Below are 25,878 nucleotides of genomic sequence, written 5' to 3'. Positions count from 1 at the left end.
CCCATTTTGCCAACTCATGCCACCTCATTCCCCACCCATTCCTCATGGCCACTCATGCACTCCATGCTAATCTATGCCCATCTACCCACCCCCATGGCCTCTCATACCCTCATTGCCAACCTGTGCCCCTCTACCCACCCCACAGCTCAGTATAGCTCCTTTGCCAACTTAGTGCCAACTCATGTCAACCCATGACCCCCACCCACCAACCTTTTCTCTTACACCCTTCATGTCAACTCATCCACGGGCAGACCTCAAAACTACTTCTTTTCATCTACCTTAACTTGAATGTGTATTGCAGACTTCACTATTAAAAAACGGTCATTCATAAAAACCCATTCAATACATTTAAATTCCTTCAAGTATTTAATCCCTTATGAAAACTGTTTGTGTTCATAGCCCAACATCAAAGATTTTATAACCGCTTGAAGCTGTCAATCAAACTGTGAACTTACAGGCCCCCCACTGCGGTAATGATAGTTTGTGGAATCAGGTATGCAGCACTAATCCTATAATGGTAACCCTCAGGCTTATGTCAATAGACAACTAATGAAATTGCAAGCAACCACAGCAGGCTGTTTTATTTTCAAATATTCACAGGTCTTGGGGGTTTAAATGACTTGACAGCTTGATAGTTACACTGTGTTTATTCACTTTTTATTCACATCCAAGTCTATTCTTAATAATCCCAAAGGGCACCTGACCTCTCCCAAAGGTGTACCTGGGCCTCTCCAAAAGGATTTGGCAGCTTTAGATCTTTTCTGCAAATGCCTAAAGCCTGTGAGTCTTGTTTTTGACATCCCAGTTATGAAAATTGCACTTGTTTGAAGGCAGCTGCGTTTTTACATGTGCAGCTGTCTCCATGAATCACAGATGTGCAAACTACAACCTGCCCGTTTCCCCTGACCCCCCCACCCCATTCAGCGAAAATGGTGGGTGCCAGGTTCAGGGGAGGAACTGCAGGATCAGAGCTCTGGTGCCATTTTAGCTAAGGTGTGGAGCCCTTCCAGCTTTGCGAAAATTCAGGCCTGAATCTGCAAATCAGCACCAATGGATTTCTGATGTCTCAACTTATCAAATGGATGTCAGGTGATTCTCTATTGTGCATGCATAATCTCTGCTTTTATGAATATAGTTTGAAATACGATTTGCCTTCATACTTCCTGTTCTTCTGGAAGAATTTAATCAGAAGAAAATGTTTTGGAGAAATTGTGGTCACCGCAAAGGGCTTTTGTATTGAGATATCAAGCTGAAGTTCACGGTTCAAAGTATAGGATGTGACCAAGTTAGAAGGGACAAGAGATAAAGTAAGCAGGAAGTTTAATATGCCTCAGGATTTAAGGGGAGGGAAAGTCTGAGAGATTTCAGGAATGCTACATTTTGAGTTACTGAGAAAGAATCAATAAGAGGAAAGATACTGGTGTCTTGATCAAACACCATGGCGTGAAAGATCATACAAAATGACATATTTAAAGCTTCAATAATTGAGAGGGTAGATAGAGATCTCATTGTAAAAACATTCAGCAAACAAAGATAGAGATTGGAAGCAAGAGACAGGATGGAGTTTGTCTACCAAAGTACAAGTTGTACCTGTCTCCTGTCCAAGTGAACTGGGCTAAAGGATGCTGTAGATATGGGAGGAGCAGGGCTTAAGTCTTGGGCAGGTTTGGCTTTGAGAAAATCAGAAGCTCCACTGCACATTACTGTTTTAGTAATAGTGTAGGTTCTGATGTTTTGGCCAGATGAGTTTTCTTATAGTAGCTCTGGGGATACATTTAAAAAGTACATTATTAAGCAAGGCAACAGAATATATTGTTATGCTGGTAGACTTTGCCACAGTTTGGCACAACATGGATGGTGCTTATAGGAAGTTAATGTTAAGATAATTAGAATTCTTTATGGAAATTATATAGAAATTGAAGTCATATTGCTATATTGCTTTCTGAATCTGGAAGAAATGGAGAGATAACATAGGAATTTGTAGTTATTGGTAAGAAGATTGGGACTTGGCAGTTCCAATGAGGGTCAGTTGTTAATTTGTGTTACTTTAATTAACTGTTAATTTGACAGGTGTAACTTGGTTTACTCTGATTGTATTAATTTGATTTCAGTCACTCAAATTGCCAATATTGTAAGTGAATAAGTATTGCTGAGAAAAGAGACATGCTGATAGCCCCCTCTTCTCATGCAGTATAAATTACTATTCCCTTTGAGATTTAATATTTTTGCGAATCTGTCCTGATGAGTGCAAGACGAAAAGCTTCAACTGCATGTCTCTTTCTTTTCAGCAATACTCAAATTGTAAGTGACTTAATAAATTGACTTTTGATTAGACGAGACTTAACGAATTAAGGCAAAACAGGATGCCTTTGATCATAAATTTTAGGAAGTTTATTAAAGAACTTAAAAACTTAGGATAATGGCTTTTACAGCTTCAGCTGGTTGCATGGTCTGTTGAAGTATAGGCCACAGGATTCACTCTCTCAGGTCTCTGGTCTGGCCTGGAACCCACTTGTGGAGATTGTCAAGCAATTCGAACTACTCGAGTCTTCAAAAATTGACGGCTAGCAGCAAAACGTTATGGAATCGCTGTATTACCATCATACCATGTCAGTGTCAGACTATTACAAACATATGAAATAGGAACAGAAATAGGCCATTCGGCCTCTCGAGCCTGCTGCGCCATTCGATATGATTATGGCTGATCTGTTTGTGTTTCACATTCCCATCCACCCCCAATAACCTTTGATTCCCTTGCCTAACAAGAATCTGTCTACCTCTGCCTTAAAAATATTCAATGACCCCACCTCCACCGCCTTCTGAGGCAGAGTGTTTTAAAGTCGCACAACCCTCAGAGAAAAGATTTCTCTTCACCTCTGTCCTATAAGGGTGACCCTATTTTTAAAACAGTGCCCCCTCATTCTGGACTCACCCACAAGAGAAAGCATCCTTTCCACGTTCACCTTGTCAAGACTTTTCAGGATCTTATATACTTCAATCAAATCACTCCTCACTTTTCTAACCTCCAGTGGAAACAAGCCCAGTCTGTCCAACCCACCCACATAAGACAACCTGCTCATTCCAGGTATCAATCTAGTAAGCCTCCTCTGAACCACCTCCAATGCATTTACATCCTCCCTTAAAGAAGGAGACGAAAACTGCATACAGTATTCAAGATGTGGTCTCACCAATGCCCTGTATAACTATTATTATTATTATTATTACTATTATTATTGATTGGCTCTAGCTGTTGCTAGGTAAATAGGGCTGGCTTTCACTTCCCTTCTGATACTATCTGGCCTCTGTATTTTTTTAAATGTATTCTTTCATGAGATGTGGGTGTCGGGGGGCAAGTCCAGCATTTGTTGTCCATCCCTACTTGACCTTGAACTGAGTGGTTTGGTAGGACATTTCAGAGGGCAGTTAAGAGCTAACCACATTACTTTGGGTCTGGAGCCTCATGTAGGCTAGGCCAGGTAAGGACAACAGATTTTCTTCCCTAAAGGACATTAATGAACCAGGTGGGTTTTTACGCCAGTTGACAATGGTTTCATGGTCACTATTACTGAGACTAATTTTAATACAATACTTTGATTAATACATATCTTCTTCAGCCACATGTTAGTGTAAAAATGGCTCCCTTTACCTTGTTAGTTATTACAGTGAATATAGTATAAATATGGTCGAGTTCAACTAAAATGCAACCTAAATTTTTTACATGTGGCATTGCAGAGGTATAACCATCTGTTACCGCTAACATTGGAGGGTCCCAAAAATTAGTGGGAATGGGAAGGGTGCTTTGTTCTGGAGCACTGAGGCAGCCCTAGCTTGTATCCAAATTTCTGGCTTCCAGGTTGTGGTCGCACTGAGATGGAGTTGTAGCAATCTGGTTGAGTGCAGGATGTACCAGGGTTTGTCAGTACGATGAAACGGAGCACTGGATGGTGTCAAAACTGCAGTGGGGAGTATTCCTGGGGTATGGATATAGTGAGGGAAGAGGTATTCTAAGTTCTTGAGCACTGGAGAAGAGGTGAAAGGTACCAGGGACTCATTTACATTGGGAAAAGCCTTGGGGTCTTGGTGCCCTGTCTCTAGGACCATTAGGGAGACTTCCTAGGTATGTGATCCTGCAGATTTAATAGCGTAGCAGTTTGGCAATGGATTAGTCACTCAGCAACTAACAGTTCAAATCCTATTATGAAAAAGAATTCAACAAATTTGGTAATCTGTGGGCTAGCAAAGGAATTTTAAAAAGAATGTAGAGTTGCTGGATTATTGTAAATCCAACTGGTTCATTAATGTTCTTCACTCCTTACCCAGTCCAGCTGGCATGAGACTCTGGCTCCACACTACACATTGATTAACAATATCCTCAGTCATTCATATGTTCATGGTTCTTTTCCTCCTCTCATGTATGCACAAACACTCTTTCTCTCGTACAGATCAACTCATCTGCCACATTTACATTTATTGCTTTATACTGTCAGTCTTTGATTAATTAGCATGCTATTGGTTGGATAGCTCTAAATAAAATGAGGCTGTTTAAATTTCAGTGTCACAGGCCAGAATTTTCCCGTCGGCGATTTGAGGGCAGGGCCCGCTCGCCAATGGGAAAATGACGCGGGATGACGTCGGGAGGACGTCATGACCCCGACATCATCCCGGTCCCTTTAAATTTTCAGGAAGGCAGGCGGACAGCAAAATCAGCTGTCCACCCGCTGACCTGTCAATGGCCAATTGAGGCCATTGACAGGGTAATTAAAGTAATTAAAGGCCCTGCCCGTCCAACCTTAAGGTTAGCAGGCAGGCCAGGAGCGCCAGCGAGCTTCTGATAATACATGAAACCTCATCCACTGGCGGGAGGAGGTTTCACGTTCCTTTTTAAAAACTTTAATAAACGTCATGTGATATTTATAAAACATGTCCTATCTCATGTGACATTGTCTCATGAGGGGGACATATTAATAATATTTTTATTTCTCTATTTTTTACATTTTTGACAGTGTCACTAATCTCCCTGAGACAGCACTTCTTCTCAGGGAGCAGTGCGCTCTTTTGTGTGCATGCGCGAAAGAGAGCACTTTGACAGCTGGGCTTTCCTTTCCCCCCCCCCCCCAGCAGGGGTCAGCTGTCTGCCCGCCGCTGAGCCGGTGGGGCCCGCATGCCCACCAAGGGCAAAATTCTGCCCAGAGTTTCTACATATCCAATATAATATGTAATATTACACTCCATATTTTAATTTTCACCACATAAAGCTATTGTGAGAAAATGGTACCAATCAGAGCAGTATGATTAACATTGCAGCATCAGCATTTCCTTAACTCTACTCTCAAAAGCAATATTAAAATTGGTTCTTTTCCAATAAAGCAGTTAATGACAGAGGTAGGTGTGTGTATGTGATATAAAGAGATGTTCAAAACATAAGTGGAATTCTAAACTTAATTCTCATCTTTAGGATTTAATCCTGTCTGGGAGGAAACTGTAACTTTTACAGTGCACATGCCCGAAATAGCCCTGGTTCGGTTTCTAGTCTGGGATCATGATCCTATTGGTCGAGACTTTGTTGGTCAAAGAACGGTGCCATTTAGTACTCTCATGCCTGGTCAGTACACCTTCTGAAATCATTTGTGAAAACACCATTCATTATTGCATCGCTGTGGGTTAACAGTAACATATAGGTTTGAACAACATGCCTTCTTCCACAGGATATAGGCATGTTTACCTGGAGGGCATGGAAGAAGCTTCGCTCTTTGTGCATGTGATGATTCATGACATTTGTGGAAAGGTATGTAACTCACTTGGGTTTATTTATTTTCATCTCTGATTTGGAAATATTATTGTTCAAACTGCTGCTTTATTTGTATGAAATGTATTCTTTGATGATACAAAATTAGTTGTTTAATACATCTAGCAAGGCAAATTCGCGTGATTTTAAAGCTTCAGGTAGAATGAGGTAAAATTGCAAGTTAGCAATTTAACTTGAAAAGGGATTGACAATAATAAACAATAAAAGGTTTAAATTGTGAATCCAAATTGAAATTAGGATGAGTAAATGATCCCCTTCAAATGTTAATTATTACTTAGAAATGAGATGGTCCTGCTATGTTATTAGAAATGGAATGGCTGCTCATCAACTCTGATATGCCAAGTACCTCTGTTACCTTTAAAATGACAATTAAGTTTTCCTAACTCATAAGCCTAATTAGGCATTATATTCAGAGTGTTTTTGACAGTTATGAGAATATCTCAAGGTTGCATTCTCAAACTGATCAATCTTGCCAGTGTTCACAATAAACAGCCTTTTGCTTTGGATTTGCGCCCCTAGTCAGTGCAACTTGATGTTATACATATTCTAGGACTTCCAGTAATAGTCCTTTCGTTTTTCGAGACTGAGTTCATGAGTTGATGTTTTTGCTGCAGTTCCCACTAGATTTTTTGGCTAGATTTCATTAACTTCCTTGCATATTCTTGATCACAGACATGTGGCAAACAGGCACGGCTATTGCTGCTGCATGAAAGCTCACTTATATTTGACTGCTAAAAGTTATTTCTCTAAACCAACCTATGGAATTTTTGCCTCTGCAACTCACCAAACTATGCTGACCGTATTGAATAGATATATTGGACCTGGATATTACAACCAGCGGCAAAGAGAAGATGCATGCTAGATCTCAGAAAAAGCTGCCACAAAGATTTAGTGGCTCTACAGCAGGCTTGTCCAACCATTTTGCGTGGGATGGGGGGGTGACATATTCACATTTTTTTCTCACTCAAGGGGCCAATGAGCAGGTTTCAGAAAGATACATGAATTGCAAAAAAAAGTTGAGTATGAAGGAAAGAAACAACTGCTGAGCAAAAGTAAAGCAATGTAAAAGCATTTTTAAAAAGAGTAATTAATAAAAATTACCATTAGATTGTAACAGGGTCAGTGTGTCTGGCTCAGTCTCAGGGTGGTTATTCGCTCACCCTTGACCACTGTGAAAGTGGGTGAGAATTTGTGTTTGTGTGTGGGGTGAGGGTGACTGAGAATCCTGAGACTGGGAGTGAACCAGGCAGACACAGGCACCCTCGCACTCTCTCCCACACATGCATACACACTCAGTCTCCCACAAATACACGTACGTTCACTCTCTCCCACACACACACTCTCTCCCTCCCACACATACATACACACTGACACACACTCTCACCCTCCTTCCCGCCCCACACACACACAAACACACACACATTCTTCTCCCCCTCACTCACTCCCACCCACACACACACTCTCTCTCTCTCTCCCACCAATACACACTCACTCACCTGTTACAACTGCAGCTGATATTCGCTGAGCAAGCCAAATCCCAGAGGGAAACTTGTCTTACTAATCATAACATTTTTTAAAATATTTTGAAAACGAGGGGAAAACTACTAATCCCAGAATCATAGAATTCCAGTAACACTTATAGGATTTTAAAATTAGGCAATTTATTAACAAGAAGAAAAAAATACTTAAGCACACAAAAGATTAAAATTACACAGTTAACTGTCTTACAAAACATTCCCCCCCAAAGAACCCACTTGGTCAAACCATACAAGTAACTACTTGGCAACAACTCCCTTATAGATTTTTAACCATAAAAATCCAGTAATCTTACCCAAGGCAAAAACTGCTGCTACTTTAATAAAGTACACCACACGGCATCTCACTCTCTTCCACTCTCTGCTGTGGAACCGAATGAAATTCAGAAACAGGCTGCTTTCTGAAAACAAAGACTTTTCTGGCTTGAAACTGGATGGCTGCCTCAATTTCGCAACTTTTCTCAGCACTGAGCTGGTCTCAGGGCATCTCCCCCACACAGTCAACACAACTCAACTAAACATTTTTCTTTAAATATCCTTTTCCCCTTTGATCTATGACTCCATTGACCTAAGCATCTTTTTGAACTCAATTTTTCCAAAATATATAAATTTTTCATGTTTTCCTATTGCCTCCACTTTTGGGTCAAATAAAATTTAATAACCATTCCCTTATTTACCTGCGAAACCTTTGTGAGTTGTAAAAGTCCCTTGTCGCTTCTAAACTCCTCTTTGAAATTTAACAGCTGAAAAGTCAAGTTCCTACGTATCTATCTAATAAGGAAAATTTCAAACCCAACCTATTTACTTGAACATTCACCTTCACCATAGCCTCTCATTACAAATGCGTGCATTTAGCACCTTTGCCTTTCACCTCTCTGCTCCCACAGACAAGCTGTCTTTACTAACCTTCCCCCAGTTTAATGATACACACACACCCTTCTTTACAGAATACCACTATATTCCCAAAAATATTGAAGAAATAATAACATTTATCTTCACACACTCGCCCTCCACACACTCACTCACTTGCTCTCTCTCGCGCGTGCACACACACACACACACGCGCAGGCACATATACAAATACTCTCACTCACTCACTATCTCCCACACACATACTCATTCTCTCTCCCATACACACACACACATACTCGCTCTCTCCTATACACGCACACACATACTCACTGTTTCTCACCCATACACACACACGCATACTCACTCTCTCTCCCATACAGACACACACACTCACTGTCTCTCTCCAATATACACACACACTTTCTCGCTCTCGCTCACTCGATCTCTCATTCTCTCACTCTCACACAATCTCTCACTCTCTCATGCACACACACACTCTCTCCCTTCCTTCCTTTCCTTTTTCTTTCTAGCCTTCCTCTTTCCTTCATTTTTTTCCTTCCTTTTTCTCTTTTTCCTTCCTTTCCTAGATGTGACTTTGAATGTGGCACCATCTATAGGGATCTGTGACATCCAGAGCACTGAAGTCATAAACTGGCAGATCAGCTAATCAGATTGAAGAATTTTCACAGCTGGCATGCCAGGAAATAAAAGCACAGATCATAATTCACTTTTTATGCATTTTACAGAGAGGAAAATAAAGCTTGGGACATAATAATTAAGATTAAGGTAAAAACTGAAATATCATAAGCTTTAAAGAAATTAACTTATTAGTTTAAATATAATCCTATTTTTTTACATATTATGGTGAGGAAATGACACTCCACAGTTGTAAAATTAGATTTTCCAGAAAATTCAGAAATATTGATGACTTAAAACTTGTCAAAAACTTAGTTACACCTCAATCAACAATGCTTAACTTTTTCAATGGTTTTTAGTGAGAATAGCGCCTACATTCATGTCAAATCATTGATTCTGTGTTGATCGTATCTGTGAAAACTGAAGTAGGGCATCACTGACAGAAACTTCTAGATTTTTTAATTTCACAGCGCATGTGTGAACACCAGAATTTATTGTCAGTTTTAAACAGTACCAATGGTGATACTGACAACACACAATACGGGTCATTTTGTTTTCATTTGGCTCAATTATTTAATTCTTAGAATTATTTAAGATAAATCAAAAACTTTGAAAGACCATTATATACAATTGTAAAACAAATGGAAACCACATCCAGTTTGGTAAATAACCATTTAAAATGCACAGCTTCATTTTTTTGAAGTTTCTATAGTGGTGTATACTAGGCATTGTGAACTGTATTTATTCATTAGCATGCCTGGTATATAATTGCTCATGTTTTTCCCGATGTATGGAAAAATCTGAAACCAAAAATTTCAACTCTTAAATAAAAACAGAAAATGCTGGAAAAACTCAGCAGTTCTGGCCGCATCTGTGGAGAGAAAAGCAGAGTTAACATTTCAAGTCTGTATGACTTCTTCAGAGCTGAATAGAGGTAGAAATGTGACAGGTTTTATACTGTTGAAGAGAGGGGGTTGAGCAAAATAAAAGGACAAGCATAGGTGGGAGCTCAGGAGAGATTTGACAAAGATGTCATTGACACAAGACAAAGTGGTAGTGATAGTGTTGAAGACTCATTCTGCTATCTGACCTTTATGCCACTATTAGCACCTGTCTTAGTCTTTAACACTATTATTACCACTCCCTTATTTCAGATTTCCAGCATCCACAGTATTTAGCTTTTATTTTAATGTTCAACTCTTAATCAGGAATATAAAATGCCAAAAAGTACATAGTTGATTCTCCTGATCTGAGCTACTGATGCTTTAACCACCAGATGCAGCAACTAATGGGACTCAAAGGTCTATTTAACAAGAACACCAAGTATGCCTCTGTAAACAGAAACAGTGGCAACTTTACACAAAAGAAATCCTTTGGGAACCGAATTCTACGCCGCACTGCCAGTGCGCCTACAAAGGGAAGCAAAAAGAGCAAAAGTGTGCTTCTGGAAATGTGCACTGAATTGCGGCAACGAGAATCCAATCCTCTTAATTGCAGCAGGCAAGAAACACACAGCAAACGTGGAACGAAAAAACTCCAAACACGGCCTACTTCTATGCCAGTTGATAAATTGCTTTATGGAGAAATAACGCCACCTGTTGATGAAAGACAAGAAACCTCTGGTAAGGCACTACAGAAACATAAAAATGCAAAATCAGTTCATATTTCTAAGTAGTGTTATACACAGGAATATGGTTCTTTTTAGAAAGAAAGTTGACATTTTAGAGAGTGTTTATTCCTATTTATCAATAACAAAAATACAATTTTCTGATGTCACATGGCGGAAAGGGGAATTAGTTAGATGTGTCTTGAGAAATTTGAGGCAAAGTGCTCCTGTTCTGGCCCATTGATCCCTAGTTTATATGTATATAAAGTCTTGTTCTCAACTGCAGCCCCATATTTTCATCAGCAAAGTAAAACTGTTGACCAAAGCAATGAGTTTCTTGTTTCATTTTTTAAAATTTATTTAAATTGGTGTAGTTTGGTCATAAGTAATTCCAGACAACTTACCCCATTTTGTTTTAGCTAAACTTTACTTTCCTTTAATCATTTACACCCATTTTCTTGATCAGTATTTCATTGCAATTCACCATTAGCCCATTGAGACCTTTCTCCATCAATTCCGAATTGATCAAAGCCAGCTCTTAGTATTAAAAGTTGTTTGATAAATCGCAATCCTTCCCAATGGTCAGTATCTACAATACCTTATACTTTCTTTTAATGTCACTCCACTTTCAGAAATGTGAAGCATGCTTCAAACTTAACAAAAGACCTAACATTACTGTGCTGCTTACTAGAAAGCCATTCTGATGAATATTCTAAATTCAGGTGAAAAATATGTCAAGTACCATTTTTAGCAAAAGTCAATAAGGTGGTTAATAAGATTGGTGAGTTGCAAGTACAAATAGCCACGTGGAAATATGATATGGTAACAATACTGAGACCTGGTTCAAAATAAGGATGCTGCTGGGAATGAAGTATTCTGGAAAAATAGGAAAGGAAAAAATGGAGGAGGGGTAGCAGTTATGATTAAGGAAATTATTACAGTGCTAGAAAGAGAATGGGGTCCTTGAGAGATCAAAGACCAACTCTATTTGGTTAGAGTTGAGAAACAATAAAGGAGCTATTTGATTTAATTTATTTTTATTTTAAAACAATAAGGAGCCCCTTACCACAAGGGGGAAAAGAGAGGACATCAAAGCTAGAGCTCCCTGGATGACAAGGGAGTTATAGAGCAGGATGAAGCAGAAATAGAGGGTCAGGGCATCCTTCACAGTTTGATAATACATGGAAGAATCAGGCCAAATATCAAAAGTACAAAGGGCAAATGAAAAACAAAATAAAAGGACCAAAGAGAGACAGTATGGCTAACTTAAAGGGAATCCAAAGATTTTCCATATGCACTCTTAACAGCAAAAGGGTTGTCAGAGGAGCAATGGGTCTACTTAGCAACTAACATGGAGAACTATTGGTGGAGGCAGAAGGCATGGCTGAGGTACTAAATGAATACTTTGCATCACTGTTTGACAAAATCATCTTCCTTTGTAAAGCTATGGTAAACAAGGATTGGATACTGGATGAAGTAAAAATAGATAGAGGAAGGCCTAAGAAGGCTGCGGTGCTTACATCGGATGAGATACCTGGTCCAGATGAGATGCATCCTAGGTTCCTCCTTAGATACAGGGGCTGTGCTGAAGGTACTGGAGGATTGCAAATGTTATACCACTATTCAAAAAAGGGGAGAAGGATAAATCTGACAATTACAGGCAAATCTGTTTACCATTGGCGGTGAGGAACCTATAGAAACAACAATCTGGGAGGAAAATTAATAGCCACTTGGATAAGCATGGACCAATAATGGAGAACCAATGTGGATTTGTTCAGGGCAAAGTGTGTTTGACCAAGTTGATTGAGTTTTTTGATGAGGTAACAGGGAGGGTTGATGTAGGCAGTGCAGTTGGAGTTTTGTCTATGGACTTTCAAAAGGCTTTTGATAAAGTTATTACAATAACTTTTTTGATAAAGTTATTATGGCTTATTAGCAAAATTGAAGCCCCTGAGATAAACGGGGCAGTAGCAACATGGTCCAAGATTGGCTAAGGAATAGAAACAGAACATAGGGCAGGATTTTACCGTCGGCGAGCAAGGGCAGGGCCCGCTTGCCGAAACGTAAAATGACGTGCGATGACGTTGGACGGAACTGTCAATGTCACCATGCCCCGTTTAAATTTTCAGGAAGGTGGGGGCACAGCTAAATCAGCTGCGTGCCTGCCGATCTGTCAATGGCCTAGTAATTAATGGACCTGCCACGGGCGGGATGAAGTTTCATGTAGAGTTTTTAAAATTTTAATAAATTTTTTTTTTTTGAAACTATGAACATGTCCCAACTCATATGACATTGTCACATGAGGGATCTGTAAGGGAATTTTTTTTTTCTATTAATATTTTTGAAAGTAGAGGCCATCTCCCTGAGGTAGCACTTAGCCTCAGGGAGATGAGTGCGTTCTTTTGTAGGCATGTGCGAAAAAGCGCACTCTCGATTTTAGGTATTCCCCCGCCCACACAGGGAGCACATAGCGCTTTCCTGCAGTCGTCACGCTGGGCAGGCCTTAATTGGCCCGCCCACTTAAAATGGCGCCATGCCTTTGATCAGGGGTGCTGATTGGAAGCGCGTCCATATATGCCCGCCCATCAACTTCCCCCCCCAACAGGGGGGACATTCTGCCCATAGTGATGAATGGCTGTTTTTCAGACTGGAAGGAAGTGTATAATGGCATTTCCAAAGGTTCAATACTAGGATAGCTACTGTTTTTGATATGCATTGGACTTGGATTTAGGGATACAGGATACAATTTTGAAAAGTACAAATGACACAAAACTTGGAAGAGTGGCAAACAGTGAGGAAGATAGTAATAGACTCAACATGACAGACATGTTGGTGGAAGGGGTAGACACATGGCAGATGAAATTGAACACAGAAAAGTTTGCAGTGATACATTTAGGTAAGAAGAATGAGAAGAGACAATACAAGTTGAATGGTGCAATTTTAAAAGGGGCACAAGAAGAGAGAAAGACCTAGATTGTTTGTGTGCAAATGTTTGAAGGTGGCAGGATAGGTTAACAAAGCAGTTAATAAAGCATATGAAATCCTGGACTTCATAAATAAGCGATACATGGAGTACAAAAGTCAGGACATTATGCTAAACCTATATGGACACTATCCACACCCAGCTGGAGCATTGTATCCAATTCTAGGCATCACATTTTAGGAAAAACAGACAGCTTTGGAGAAGGTACAGAAGAGGGTACTAGAATAGCTCCAGAGATGAGGGATTAGTGAATTGACTGGAGAAACTGGGGTTGTTCTTCTTGGAGCAGAGAAGAGGAGATTTAATGGAAGATTTTAAAATCATGAAGGGTTTAAATGGAGTAAATAGGGTCAATAGCCAGAGGGCACAGATTTAAGGGATTGGCAAAAGAACCAGGGACAATATGAGGGAAAACCTTTTTTCTGCACCCAGTGGTTAGGAGTTGGTATGCACTGCATGATAGGGTGGTGCAGACATATTCACTAGTAGCCTTCAAAAAGTAATTGGTTAAATACTTGAAGGAGAAAGTTGACAGGGATACAGGAAAAGAGTGCTAGAGTGGGACTAACTGGATTACCCTTAATTAGAGCTGAGGCAGAACCTGACTGAATGACTTTTTTTATTCATTCACAGGATATGGGCTTCACTGGCTTGGCCAGCATTTATTGCCCATCCCTACTTGCACTTGAGAAGGTGGTGCTGAGTTGCCTTCTTGAACCGCTGCAGTCCATGTGGTGTAGGCACACCCACAGTGCTGTTTGGACTGTCTTCTATGCTGTACTACTCCCTGATTCTAAGAATCCCAGGCATGGCATAATGTCCAATTATGGTCCACAGGTCAGAGAAGAATAGTATGTCTTCTTTACTCTCCAGATGAAGAGACATTTCATATGAATGCCTTAATGATCCTAATAGCAATCACAACACTCCAACACTGGCCTAATTCTTTGAAGCAGAATCTTTGTCACTGGATGCACGGACAAGGACAAAACAAATGGCAAGAAAAATTGATGTCATTAAATGTGCAGTGTCTTACCGATATTTGGTCAGCTATTTATCTTAATAAAATTTAGTGTTGAGCCCATTGAACTACTTATATAAATTATAAGAAAATTGTGCCAAGTCGAAACACACATTCCTCTTTTCCATTCTTGCATTGGTTCCTGGCCCAATATCAGGAAAGAAGAAATAATATTAATTTTCATATTACTTTGTACCCAAGGACATCTAAATTTTCAAAGCTTCTGTCTTGCAGCATGGGTCAATATTTTCAGAATTCTATAGAGAGAATTTTTGATTGTGAATGAAAGGCCAAATATGCACCGTGAACTTATGTTTGAGAGCTTAGTGCCGAAGAGGGCACTTAGGAACCAATGTTGTTAGCAATCATTGGTGCTGATACATTGCATTCCAAAAAGCCTAGACTCTGAAGACTTATAAAGCTAAATGGAAAATATTTGTCCAATACAGCGAAAATCAGAGGTATACCTACCAATCTGTGTTGTAGGTTCTGGAACTCAATCCATTTCCACCTGAAGTACAAGTGTTCAAAATCCCACCATTCATTTTGGCCATATCTTTCCAACCTCCAAGAATTTGTATATGAAGAAACTGACTTCCCTGTCTTAGAAAGAAAGTCCACGTCAATGTGCAAAGTTCCTTTGTATGTGATAGATTAATCCTTATTTATTTAAAAATGCTTAAGTTGATGATGCATTGTTTCCATTATTAGGATATTATTGTTGCCTGTATTGATCAAAGAAATAGTGTTAGCATTCAGAATGAGAGATTCAATAAAAAGAACTGGTGGAAGCAAAATTCACCTGACTTACGTAGCAGTACAAGAATTCACACTAGTTGGTTCCCCCTCCATGACCGATCTAGTGCATGTAAAGAAAGAAAGAGAAAAGATTTGTCATGTGATAGCCCTCTGAGTAGCTGAGTGAGTTAACAGGCAGGATGGATTGTTCTTATTTATTTAAAGAGCTCACTCACTGCGGTTTAGGTGCTGGCTTTTTATTTTAGGCTTCTGGCTCATTTCTGGGGTTGTGGTGGAGGGGAGGGGGAGGATATTGCAGGCGGATTTGGTATATTTTCCTCCACCTACAACTGATTTTTGTCCTCTGCCCTCACATTTTGCCAGCATTGGATTGTATTGTCAGCCCCCAAAAGAATTTCACTGTAATTGTGGGTAGTCTGGTTGATCCATCTTTAGGGCTGAAGGAAAAGGGGGAGCTGTCAAGGATACAGGAGAGAGCAGGAGCAGCTGGAAGAAGGAGGGTCCTAAGCAGGAGGCCATTGTCACAGCAGGCCTTCGTTCTTAATTTTGGAGCACTTCTACCTAGCAAGAATGTTACCATCGAGCTACATCATTTGCTCGAGTCACAGCCTCGAGGCTGAAACCAATGCATGGACAGCACTGCTGTCAAAGTCATCTTGGCCCTTAAATTTTATGCCATAGAATTATTCTAGACTGCAGCAGGTGACACCAGTGACACCTTCCAGTTTACTCTTCAATGTTGTAATGGGAGGTCTCTGAGGCTCTCTATACCAGGTGGATTAGCTACATCACTTTCTCAAGGCACAGAGTGAAGCAGAGTGAAAAAGCACTGGGTTTCACCTCTCTTGGAGGATTTCCAGGTGTAAAGTATTGTAGATTGTGCCAGCATTGCCTTGTTTGACCTCCATCACCTTCAATAGAAAAGGATTCCACTCCCTCAACATCCAGCTTATTTGTGTCCATAGGCTGCCATGAGAAACATCACCGAATATTTAGAGAAGGTGACTTGTGATCAGATAGTTTGAATGTAGTTTGTAAGATCTGAGTTATGAAAGTGAGAGTCGTAAAAGTGATGAAAGTAAAGACTAACTATGTGAGCAGAGAAAGAATTGGAGTATAGTGTGGTGCAATGATTGCTGGAGATCGAAGGGAAGTGAGAGAGAGCAATAGTGAGGTTACAGCTGAGGAGAGAGTAGGTGTGCTGAGACCAATGTTCCTGCTAAGCTGCATAAGTGTGTAGACAAGCAGCAGACTGGAAAGTGCTCATAGGCCATGCTCCAGAATAATTCCACAGCTGCACAAATGCATTCAAAGGGACCACTCCTTGGAAAAGACCAGGTGTGCACAACAACCATACTTTAAAGGAAACCTTGGATGAGAAGCAGAAATCTTACTATGAAAATTCTGGTGGGGCCATTGAACTTCTTTCTGCATTGTAGCCATATCTTTGGGAGCCATGGTCCTGACAATGACCTCCTTGGCGACCACTGCCCACTGGAAACAGAGGTGTTGCCTGGTAGGATTTCTGCCCCTCCTCTTTCCTCCTGCCCACTGCCTCAATCTTGGTTTCCAATACAGCTTCAGAGAATCTGGATGCCCCCTATATAACTCTTACAGTAATCTCTCCACTGCAAAGTTTTCCTGCTGTCTGCGACCAGCGTGCATGTTCCTTTTAAGAAATGCTAGCTTCCTTTATGTAGCACCAGTGAAGCTCAATATCCCAACCCTTGGACAAACCCAGAAGCATTGAATAATGGCTGAATGCCTGGGTCATCATGATCTGCCAGCACCAACTTAATATGGGTCTGTGATCATGTGAAATGGTATGTGCGGTGTGTGCCCTCGCCCCTGCAAGTCCAGTTCTGCATGCAGTCAATGTTCTAGATTTGGGCCAGAATATTGCCGTCGGCGGGCCCGACATGCAAAAAGATGCTTGATGATGTCGGGTGTGCGTCCTGATGTCATCACTTGTCATTTTGATATTTTGTTCGGCAGGCACAGGCCGGAGGCAGCTGTGCGCCCGCCAAACTGTCAATGGCCTATTAAGGCCATTAAAAAAACAATTAAAGTTGTTAGCAATGCTGTACATCCAACCTTAAGGTTGCGCAAACGCCTAAGCATTTTTCAAGAAACCTCATCCACGTGCGGGATGAGGTTTCCTGAAGGCTTGATAAAATTATTAGTTAATCTTTGCGCAATTCACAAACATGTCCCAGCTCATCAAACATGTCCCAGCTCATCAAACATGTCCCAGCTCATCAAACATGTCCCAGCACTGTCACACGATGGGACATGTTTAAATAATTTTTTTCCTCCTTTATTAAAAAGTTTCACTTTCAACTTTATCACCCTGAGGCAGCTCCATGCCTTGGAGATTTCTGCGCTGTGCAGGCCCCAACTCTCGCCTTCCCCCCCCCCCCCCCCCAAGCACTGAGCGCTACCGGACATGCATCATGCTAGGCAGGCCTTAATTGGCCCGCCCACATAAAATGGCAGTGCGCAGTTGATCGTGGGTGGCAATCAGCTCCAAGTCTGCCCCCACCCAGCCCGCCCAATACAGGTAAGTTTCTGGCCTTGGTTCAGTGGCCTTTTCACGTTTAGCACATTGAATATTCAGACAGAAAGCAGCTTCATGATATTGAGACTTAAAGTAATTGCCTTTCAATGTAAACAAATAGACACTGGGTAATAAGTGTGTTAGTAAGTCATGGCAAGTTATTTTCTTTAACAAATTGACTTCTTTATATGTACATTACAAGCAAAAAATATTTTGTTTTCAAATTCGTTTGTTCCATCATCCGCTTGGTGTAAAATGATGTGAATTCCATGCATTCTTTGGCTAAAAATTATCTGGTGACGTATTGTCTGACCCCTATCAACATTGCTGTATTATTTCTGGATTTTGTTTTCACTTTGTGCGAAAAAGCACTTCACCTGAACTTGCTGTATGAAGAATTTACAAAGAATCTCTGTTCAAAGAATTACTGCCACAGTCTTATCAAAACAGTTCTTGATACAACCTAGCAAGTTACATTGTTTTTTTTAAATATCAGCGGTTAATTTTCTCTCTTTAAGAAGGCAACTTTAAATTGAAAATAAGTAAATTCATGAAAAATATCCATATGATCCCTAGCAAAAAGTAAATGTTGTTTACGAAACGTTTCCTGTATCATAAATTCGATGATCAATTGTGCTTTTCCCTTTCATTAAATTGCTTTCATTTGAAATTCTATAATGTGAATCTGATTTGAGAATTATTTTAACAAAATTGTTTCTATTTTTGTTCTGTCTTTACTGTCCTGTTTCTTTATAGTTCAAAACTGACTAGGAAACTTCTGCAGGTAAATCTGAACTTTGAGAAAGGTGCTTCACTGATAAGGATCAAGAATGTATTTCATAAACTTTTTTTGCTGTTATCAGATTTGAAATGTAATTAAATTTAAATTGAAACATATCATGAAGCTCAGTGAAGGACCTCATCAATAATTTTTTTTCTCTTCCTCTCGCCAAGTTTTTAAAAATACTTTCATGAAACCTGCATCTCTATAAATTGTTTTCTAATTGTTAAAAACAGATCCCTTCAGTGAAAGGATCCAGTAGGGATGAATATTCAAGATGTAATGAAAAGTTTCAATTTACATCCTTAAAATCTGCAATCAGAATGTTAAGACTAAATTGGTAATCTTGAGATGACTTTCTTCAGCCCAAGGTCAAAAATATGTACTTCACACAAATTGGGCAATAATTCTTACCAACCTTTGGGATTGGCAAAACCACTGAAAGTATATAGGGCATTTAAATTTATACAAAAGAATATGGATGTTAACATTTATAATTTGAACTTTTGAGGCAAGGCTAAAGAGCCCTATCTACCAGTTACAATGGTGGGGGAAAGAGGGTAGATGTTTATTGCACCCACTACCCATACCCATCAGATGCAAGTGCCCCTGCTCCCAACTGGAAGCCAGACCAGTATTCGGAACCAGTGCTGTGGTTTCCATTCACCAGCATTGCCTGGACTGGGGCTCAAACTGACCCCTTCTGTCTCACAAGTGGGAACTTTGCCACTGACCAGTGGTCATTCCATCCAAGTGCAAGAAGCCTGCTATTTAGAGGCCATATTCTAGGCCTTACTTGCTGACAATCTCTGGAGTGGGGCCTGAATCCGTCATCTGATTCAAAAATGGAATAGCTACCATTAAACTAATATAAAATTATTGACATTCCTTAGAAAACTCACTTTCTGGTCATTTGTTTTGCAGAAACAAAAACAAACACAAGCTCAAGTAAAAAGCATTGTGAAGATAAATGCATGGAATCATCATTTGTTTTACCTCACTGTGTTCCATTAACTGCTGCCACTGAATTTTGTGGATCTCAGTCACAAGACTTGACGAGGAATATTTCTAAAGCATTGTCTGTAAATACAGAACATTTTTCATATAACATTCCAATACACGAGCATAGTTCCTTTGAAAATCTACCCTTCAAAGAGCAGCATCATGCTAAGTCTGTTGACCTTGATGAGGTTTGTGATGAAGGACAGTTGCACAAAAATGAACTGCTCCAATTTGAAGGTAATCAAATTTTGCGTCAGCTGACCAAAGAGAACCTAGTACCAGAACAAAAACCCACTGAAAGACAACAGGAACCAAATGTGGAAATTGGTTCAGTTCCATTTTGTAATCCAAAGCTTGTAGAAAGTGAAGAAAATATTGAAAAAATGGAATCTAACAACAAGGCGCATTATATCACAATGTCTTCTATTTGTTCACCTGACCCTGTTAACAATTTTGATGCTACAAGATCTTTAGGTTTGACTCCTGACAGCACAGTCTCTCATCTGATTGATGCCATGTCCTTGTCCAATGAAAGTGGAGTTGGCAGTTCTATTTCAGCACTCATTGCACAATTTGAAACAACAGCTGACAGAACCAATCTGACCATGGTTTCAAGTTTTCATGGGACCGGCAATCATACATTAAGCATGATGTCTGGACTGTCACATACTTGTGGCTTAGAAATGAATGCACCTGCAGACCCACCGTGTAGGAATGTTAAAACCAAGAAACCATGTTTGGATGTAACAGCAGATACTACAATCTTCTCTAGCCCTGAAACATCAGACCATTCCACATATACCATAATTCATGAGGAAGTTCTCTCTCCAGTTTCCTTGCATAACACTAGAAATGGAAATACATTTGATAGAACGTTGGAGGTCACACTAAATAAAACCTTAAATCCTCTGGATATCCATACAAGTACCTTTGTAAACGCAAATACATCCAGCATCTATGATGCAAGCTGGAGCTCGATGGATGCTTACAGTAAATGTGATAGTACAACAGCCACAGGTATAGCAGCTGATGATACAATTCTTAATGTGTCTCTACCGATTGATTCTTTTTGCAGCAGTTTAGTCGAAATGGATGACTTTGAGTTTCCAGTGACAGGCGCAGAAAACTGTAATGAAAACATAGGCCCAGAAAATTCTTCATCAGCTTGGAATTTTTATCAGTCGGGCAACATAAATAGTGAAAAACTAAGCAATTGCTTATTTTTGGAGGACTTACCAGCTTCAGCTGCAGATGAAAATGCATTGTGTACTTCTAATACAAATAATTGGAATCCACTGTGTTCAGCCAAATGTAGAACCTCACCAGACATCCATCCTTTTACTGCAGCAAATCAACCGAGTGCATGTAAATCCAAGAGTCTTGGTGATCTGACTTCTGAGGACATAAGCTGCACCTTTGAAAGCAAATACAAATTCATCAGCAAAGGCTTTATTGTGCCATGTATAAAAGATCAACAAACGTCTTCCCTTAGAAATGTGCCACAGCCTGCTGATGCTTTAACAGAACAATTACGCAAACTTGTATCATTAGAACAGGAGGAGAATCAAGAAACCCAGGTTTCAAGTATAAGGCCGGAATCAGGTTACCAAAGGGGACTAGTAAGAAAGCTCTCATCCAGAAGCCAGAGCAGAGTCCGTTATGTTGCTAACAGGGCAAAGCAAATTCAGGAAGCCAACAAGCATAGATTTTCTGGTGGTGTGGTTTTAAGGAATAAACCCCCCATACAGCACCATACAGTTAATAGGCACTCCACAGGTTCCTACATTGCAGGATACCTGAACCAGCTTGAAGAGGAAGGATTGGAAGGCCGAGGTATTCCTGAAGGTTCTTGTAGTACACCGCATCACAGGTATCTTGATAACTTTTACAGTGACAACTCAATCTTGCAAACTGAACCCAGCACTCTCAGTGAGCCAGAAATTTATTTCTTACTTCGACTGTGATTTAGGATTTTTTAAACATGCCATTTGCAACCTTTTTAAAATGACTGTCCTATTGAAAAATCATTTTAGAATGAAGTTTGTTGCGTATTTCCTTACCTGTTTAAAATGTAAGCGTTGTCATCTTCTTAAAAGTATGTCTCTGATCTTGACTTTTATGTACAAAGTGTAGTTAAAGTTGAATGCATAAAATTCTATGTTAGAGCCTGCAAATGAAAATCTGCTGTTGTTATGGGTCTTAGTGGTGATGTGGGAAGTTATTCAATTGAGTAAATAAATCCATTTATGTAGCTATGATTTCTATCCCATTTGTATGCTTTGTTTTTGTAAATTTGCTCAGATTTGTGAAAGTTACATTTTTTTGTTTGATGAAATAAAAGCATGCATTTCATTTGATGATGCTTAAATTTTGTTCATAATTTGAAGCACATTTTTGATCTATAGATACCAAGAAATAGCATTTAGAGGACAAATTTCCTTTGTATCTGTGCCCCAGGGATGTGTGTAATTGGGACATAAAGCAAATAGCCATTGAGAAATGAGCGCATGAGCTATGTATGTAATTAAACTGAATTTCCTCAATCTTTTACACCCACCTATTGATCCCCACGCCTGAATGAATCTTAGCTCTGCTGCTAGGCTAAATGCCATACATGAAAATTTACTGTAATTACAATGTTTCAGAATGGGTTTAAAATTAGCTCCAGAATTTTAGGCACAGCAGGAAACAAAACCTCATCTACTGTGGCTTTTGTCAATTTTTGAAAACATTTCTATTATTTTCTGTATTTCCTGTTTATTTGAATGCATTTCTTTGGCATCAGTATTGTGACATTAAAAATTAGAAAGCTTCTGTGACTGTATTTTCTTCTAATGTGTCTAATGTGCATGATTGATGTTTAGTAAGGCTGCAAATTTTAATTTTAATTTTTAAAGAAAGAACGTGTCAGTCTGGTACTTTCCTTGGGGCCTGATTGTTCATGCTGATTTCTGCTTGTTTTCATCAATTGTTAAATTCAGGCATACAGTGATTAGATTGGCATAAATTGACATTTGGAAAATTGGCATAGGAATTGGAGTAATTTCAGATGCAACTTCACGATTATGCCTCCACAGGAAAACGCACTCCTAAATTTCTATCTTTAAACACATTATTTCTGATGTCTTTAGTTTGTTCAGAATAAATACAGATGGGATTTACTTTTATTTCTGTGTCATATCACCTAAAATGTAACGCTTTCATTCAAGAAAAGAGGGAAAGAGAAAACAGGGAAACTAAAGGCCAGTTTGAGTCAGTCATCGGGGAAGTGCTGGAATCTATTATTGTTATTATCCTAGCTGAGGTTACCCCTGGACAAGCCTGATCCCAGACTGGAACCCAGCTTGATAGATCCTAACTTTTATTTGTTTGTTTAAAAGTGGAAAGTAGCTACTGAACAAAGTCACAGGAGCCACGTATAATGAACTTTTAACAAAAGAATAAAACATTTATTAAACAAGGAAAGATTAACTATATTACAATACTCCTTCGCCCACAACTATACCTTTACAGATATATACAGATTTGTAAGGTTAACACAAGTTTCAAAAGCAATCTTATACTTTAATGTTCACAGTAAGTACACAGTCCACGTATCAATAGGCCCCCTGTGGTCAGACACATCACATGCTGAAACCAAGTGATAGATGCCACCTCAACCAGATGCTATGGATCTCTCCTCAACTCTCCCCAGACACTTGTCACACATTAGACCAACCCCGTCTTTCACACAAGGGTCTCCAATCTCCAGTCTCCAAGACCTCGCCTTGGAATCTTCTCCCAAACCAACGCTTTCTCTCAGCTGCCTTCCGCAAGGATTCACCTCCAGTGTTTCGAATTCTCCTTTCGATGTTCCTCTTCCCTGGGTTGCCACACGCATTCAAGCTGTCTTCCATGCACTCTCTCTCACCGGCTCAACTGTCAACAGTACCACTGCTTCACATGCCCATAGCAAAGTTACAAACCTTCAGTTCTCTCTTTCAAGCTGTTCTCACTTGAAATCTGCTTCCCGCAGCTTTTGTCTCTTTAAATCAGAAGCTTGGAGCCTTTCTGCCCCTCACTCTTAACTTAATTTAACAGGACCTGGTTCCCAGGTTCCTGTTCTTCCTTTGCCTAGATGGTCTTCTTGGGACTTTCTTTTCTTCCACCCCCCTGGATTTTTTGGGTCTTCTTTAGCTTGGGACTTGATATCTGTACTTTCTAGGCTGCTTCTGCTTTACAGCTGTCGTCAAACCAACTGAACTCCAACAGCTTCCAAAGCAAACTGCTGTTTCTCTTGTGTGTGTGTGTCTGTGGGAGGGACCTGCCTCTTTGGTCCCCTGTTGCTAGGCCAACAATCCAATTCTTCTACCCTTGTATACTTACCTTCTCATTAGGAGCCATAAAACCCCGCATTAGAAATGCAAGCACCTTTTTAAAGTGAAACTAAACCTCCATTTGACCTTTCTTAACACACAGATACAGAAATACAAATCAAACTTAAACACTAAAGCTAAAACTCATTTCTAACACCTACAGATACCAATATAACTTACTTAGACTGTCTCTATTTCCTAACGTTATTAAGAAGTCTTAATGCACTTAGAAAATCATAGTATGATCAGACTAAGTCAACATGGTTTTACAAAAGGGAAACCGTGATGGACAAATTTATTACAATTTTTTGAGGATATAACTAATAGGGTAAATAAAGGGGAACTAGTAGATGTAGTATACGTGGAATTTCAAAAGGCATTGAATAAGGTGCCATACAAAAGGTTAATAGACAAAATAAGAGCTCATGGAGTTGGAATATATTAGCATGGATAGAGGATTGGTTAATGGACAGACAGCAATAAGTAAGGATAAATGGGGCATTTTCAAGTTGGCAGGCTTTAACTAGTGGAGTGTCGTAAAGATCAGCTATTTACAATCTATCATCTCCACTGTCAAATCCCTTGATTCGAGGATGACATCTACTCAGGGTCTAGAGTTTCTGCCATGGGTCTTTGTGCGACTGAACCAGCTGATTCTCAACCCACAGATCTTTGGGCACGTGGGGCAGGATGTTCAGTGAGGTAGTGGGATCTGGAATGCAGGATTTGCTTCCTTTTTTCCCTTCCCTGCCACTGTTCTGCCTTATCATTAAGAGGTTGTGACTCATGATGTTGCAATTGATGGACAAGCTGTCACCATTTTGAACAATTGATAGGTTTCTCCAAGTCATTAATGGAAAGCTTCAAAGTGTCTTAGAAGCATTTACTTTTTCTTCCCGTGGAACATTGGCCATTTAAGAATTGAGAAAAAAGGACCTGCTACAATTGTTTTTCAGCCATTCAGACATAGTGTGTAGTCTACAGTTTAATTTTGGCACAGAAGTGACTGAGGTTAAAGAGGTTTCCATCTATGAGGTATTTAATACAACACAAGAGGCAGTTTGAGGTGAAAAGCCACTGTCCAGTAGATTGTAAATAGTATGGGATCTATTGCACAGCGTTGCTTGACCCCAATCTGGATTTTGAAGGTGCCTGTTTGTAGATTGTTGTAGTTAAATCATCATGAAGCAATTGCAGGATTGTGATGAAGTTTCTTGGACACCCAAATCTTTGGAGCACAATCCATAGAGGCTTGTGATTTCTTGAGTCAAATGCTTTAGTCAGGTCACTGAATGAAATGTAGAGTTCCTGGTGGTGTTCTTGACATTTTTCTTGGAATTGTCTGGCAGTGAGTACCATGTCACAAGTTCCTCTGGAAGGCCTAAAGCCACACTATATCTCTCAGAGGATTTCCTCAGCCAAAGGAATTGGGCGATTCAAGAGAATGTGCCTCAGGATTGTCCCTGATATCAACAAGGTGGAAATACTTCAATAGTTTCCACTGTATGATTTATGTTCCTTCTTGAAGATAGTTACAATTGTCACATTCCTGAATCTGGGGGTTGGGGACTGGGTGGGTGCTGGGAGTTGAAAGGGAGTGTTCCTTTTGCTCCTAAATCCATAGGATGAGTACATGGAGTCCTGATGGGAGCAAAAGTCCACCAGCTTTGAAGACCTTAGCTGGAATACCATCGGGGCAACAGGCTTAGTTGTTTTTCATCCTTTTGGTGCTTGTTGTAGCTCTCCCATTGATGGTGGTTCATCCATGGTACTGGGGGGTACTGGAGAGTATCAGCTGCCACTCTGTATTCATGGTTGAGGAGTGTTGAAAAGGTTCCTCCCAGCATTGACAGAAGGCATTGTCATCCTTAAGGAGGGAAACAGCATCCTGTGAGCAAATGGGACTTTGTCCATTTGACCTGGGTTTATGGATGGCTCTGGTGGCTTCAAAAAAGCTTCATATGTCATGCTGGTCTGCATATTGT

At 40.0% G+C, this 25,878-nt stretch overlaps 1 protein-coding gene across 1 annotated transcript in view; it reads left to right on the top strand.

Annotated features, from left to right (window-relative positions):
- Positions 1–21,638, top strand: part of plch1 (phospholipase C, eta 1) — a 91,093-nt gene extending 69,455 nt beyond the window's left edge. The window contains exons 19-22 of the mRNA XM_041205216.1: positions 5,456–5,602; positions 5,706–5,785; positions 10,106–10,451; positions 19,461–21,638. Coding sequence (XP_041061150.1) covers positions 5,456–5,602; positions 5,706–5,785; positions 10,106–10,451; positions 19,461–21,502 — 2,615 coding nt within the window. The 3' untranslated portion in view covers positions 21,503–21,638. The remainder of the gene's footprint in view (positions 1–5,455; positions 5,603–5,705; positions 5,786–10,105; positions 10,452–19,460) is intronic.
- The last annotated feature ends 4,240 nt before the right edge of the window (positions 21,639–25,878 follow it).

Source organism: Carcharodon carcharias, chromosome 2 (genome assembly GCF_017639515.1).
Source record: "Carcharodon carcharias isolate sCarCar2 chromosome 2, sCarCar2.pri, whole genome shotgun sequence".
In the NCBI taxonomy this organism is placed as follows: domain Eukaryota; kingdom Metazoa; phylum Chordata; class Chondrichthyes; order Lamniformes; family Lamnidae; genus Carcharodon; species Carcharodon carcharias.
This window is presented reverse-complemented; position numbering and strand designations above follow the sequence as displayed.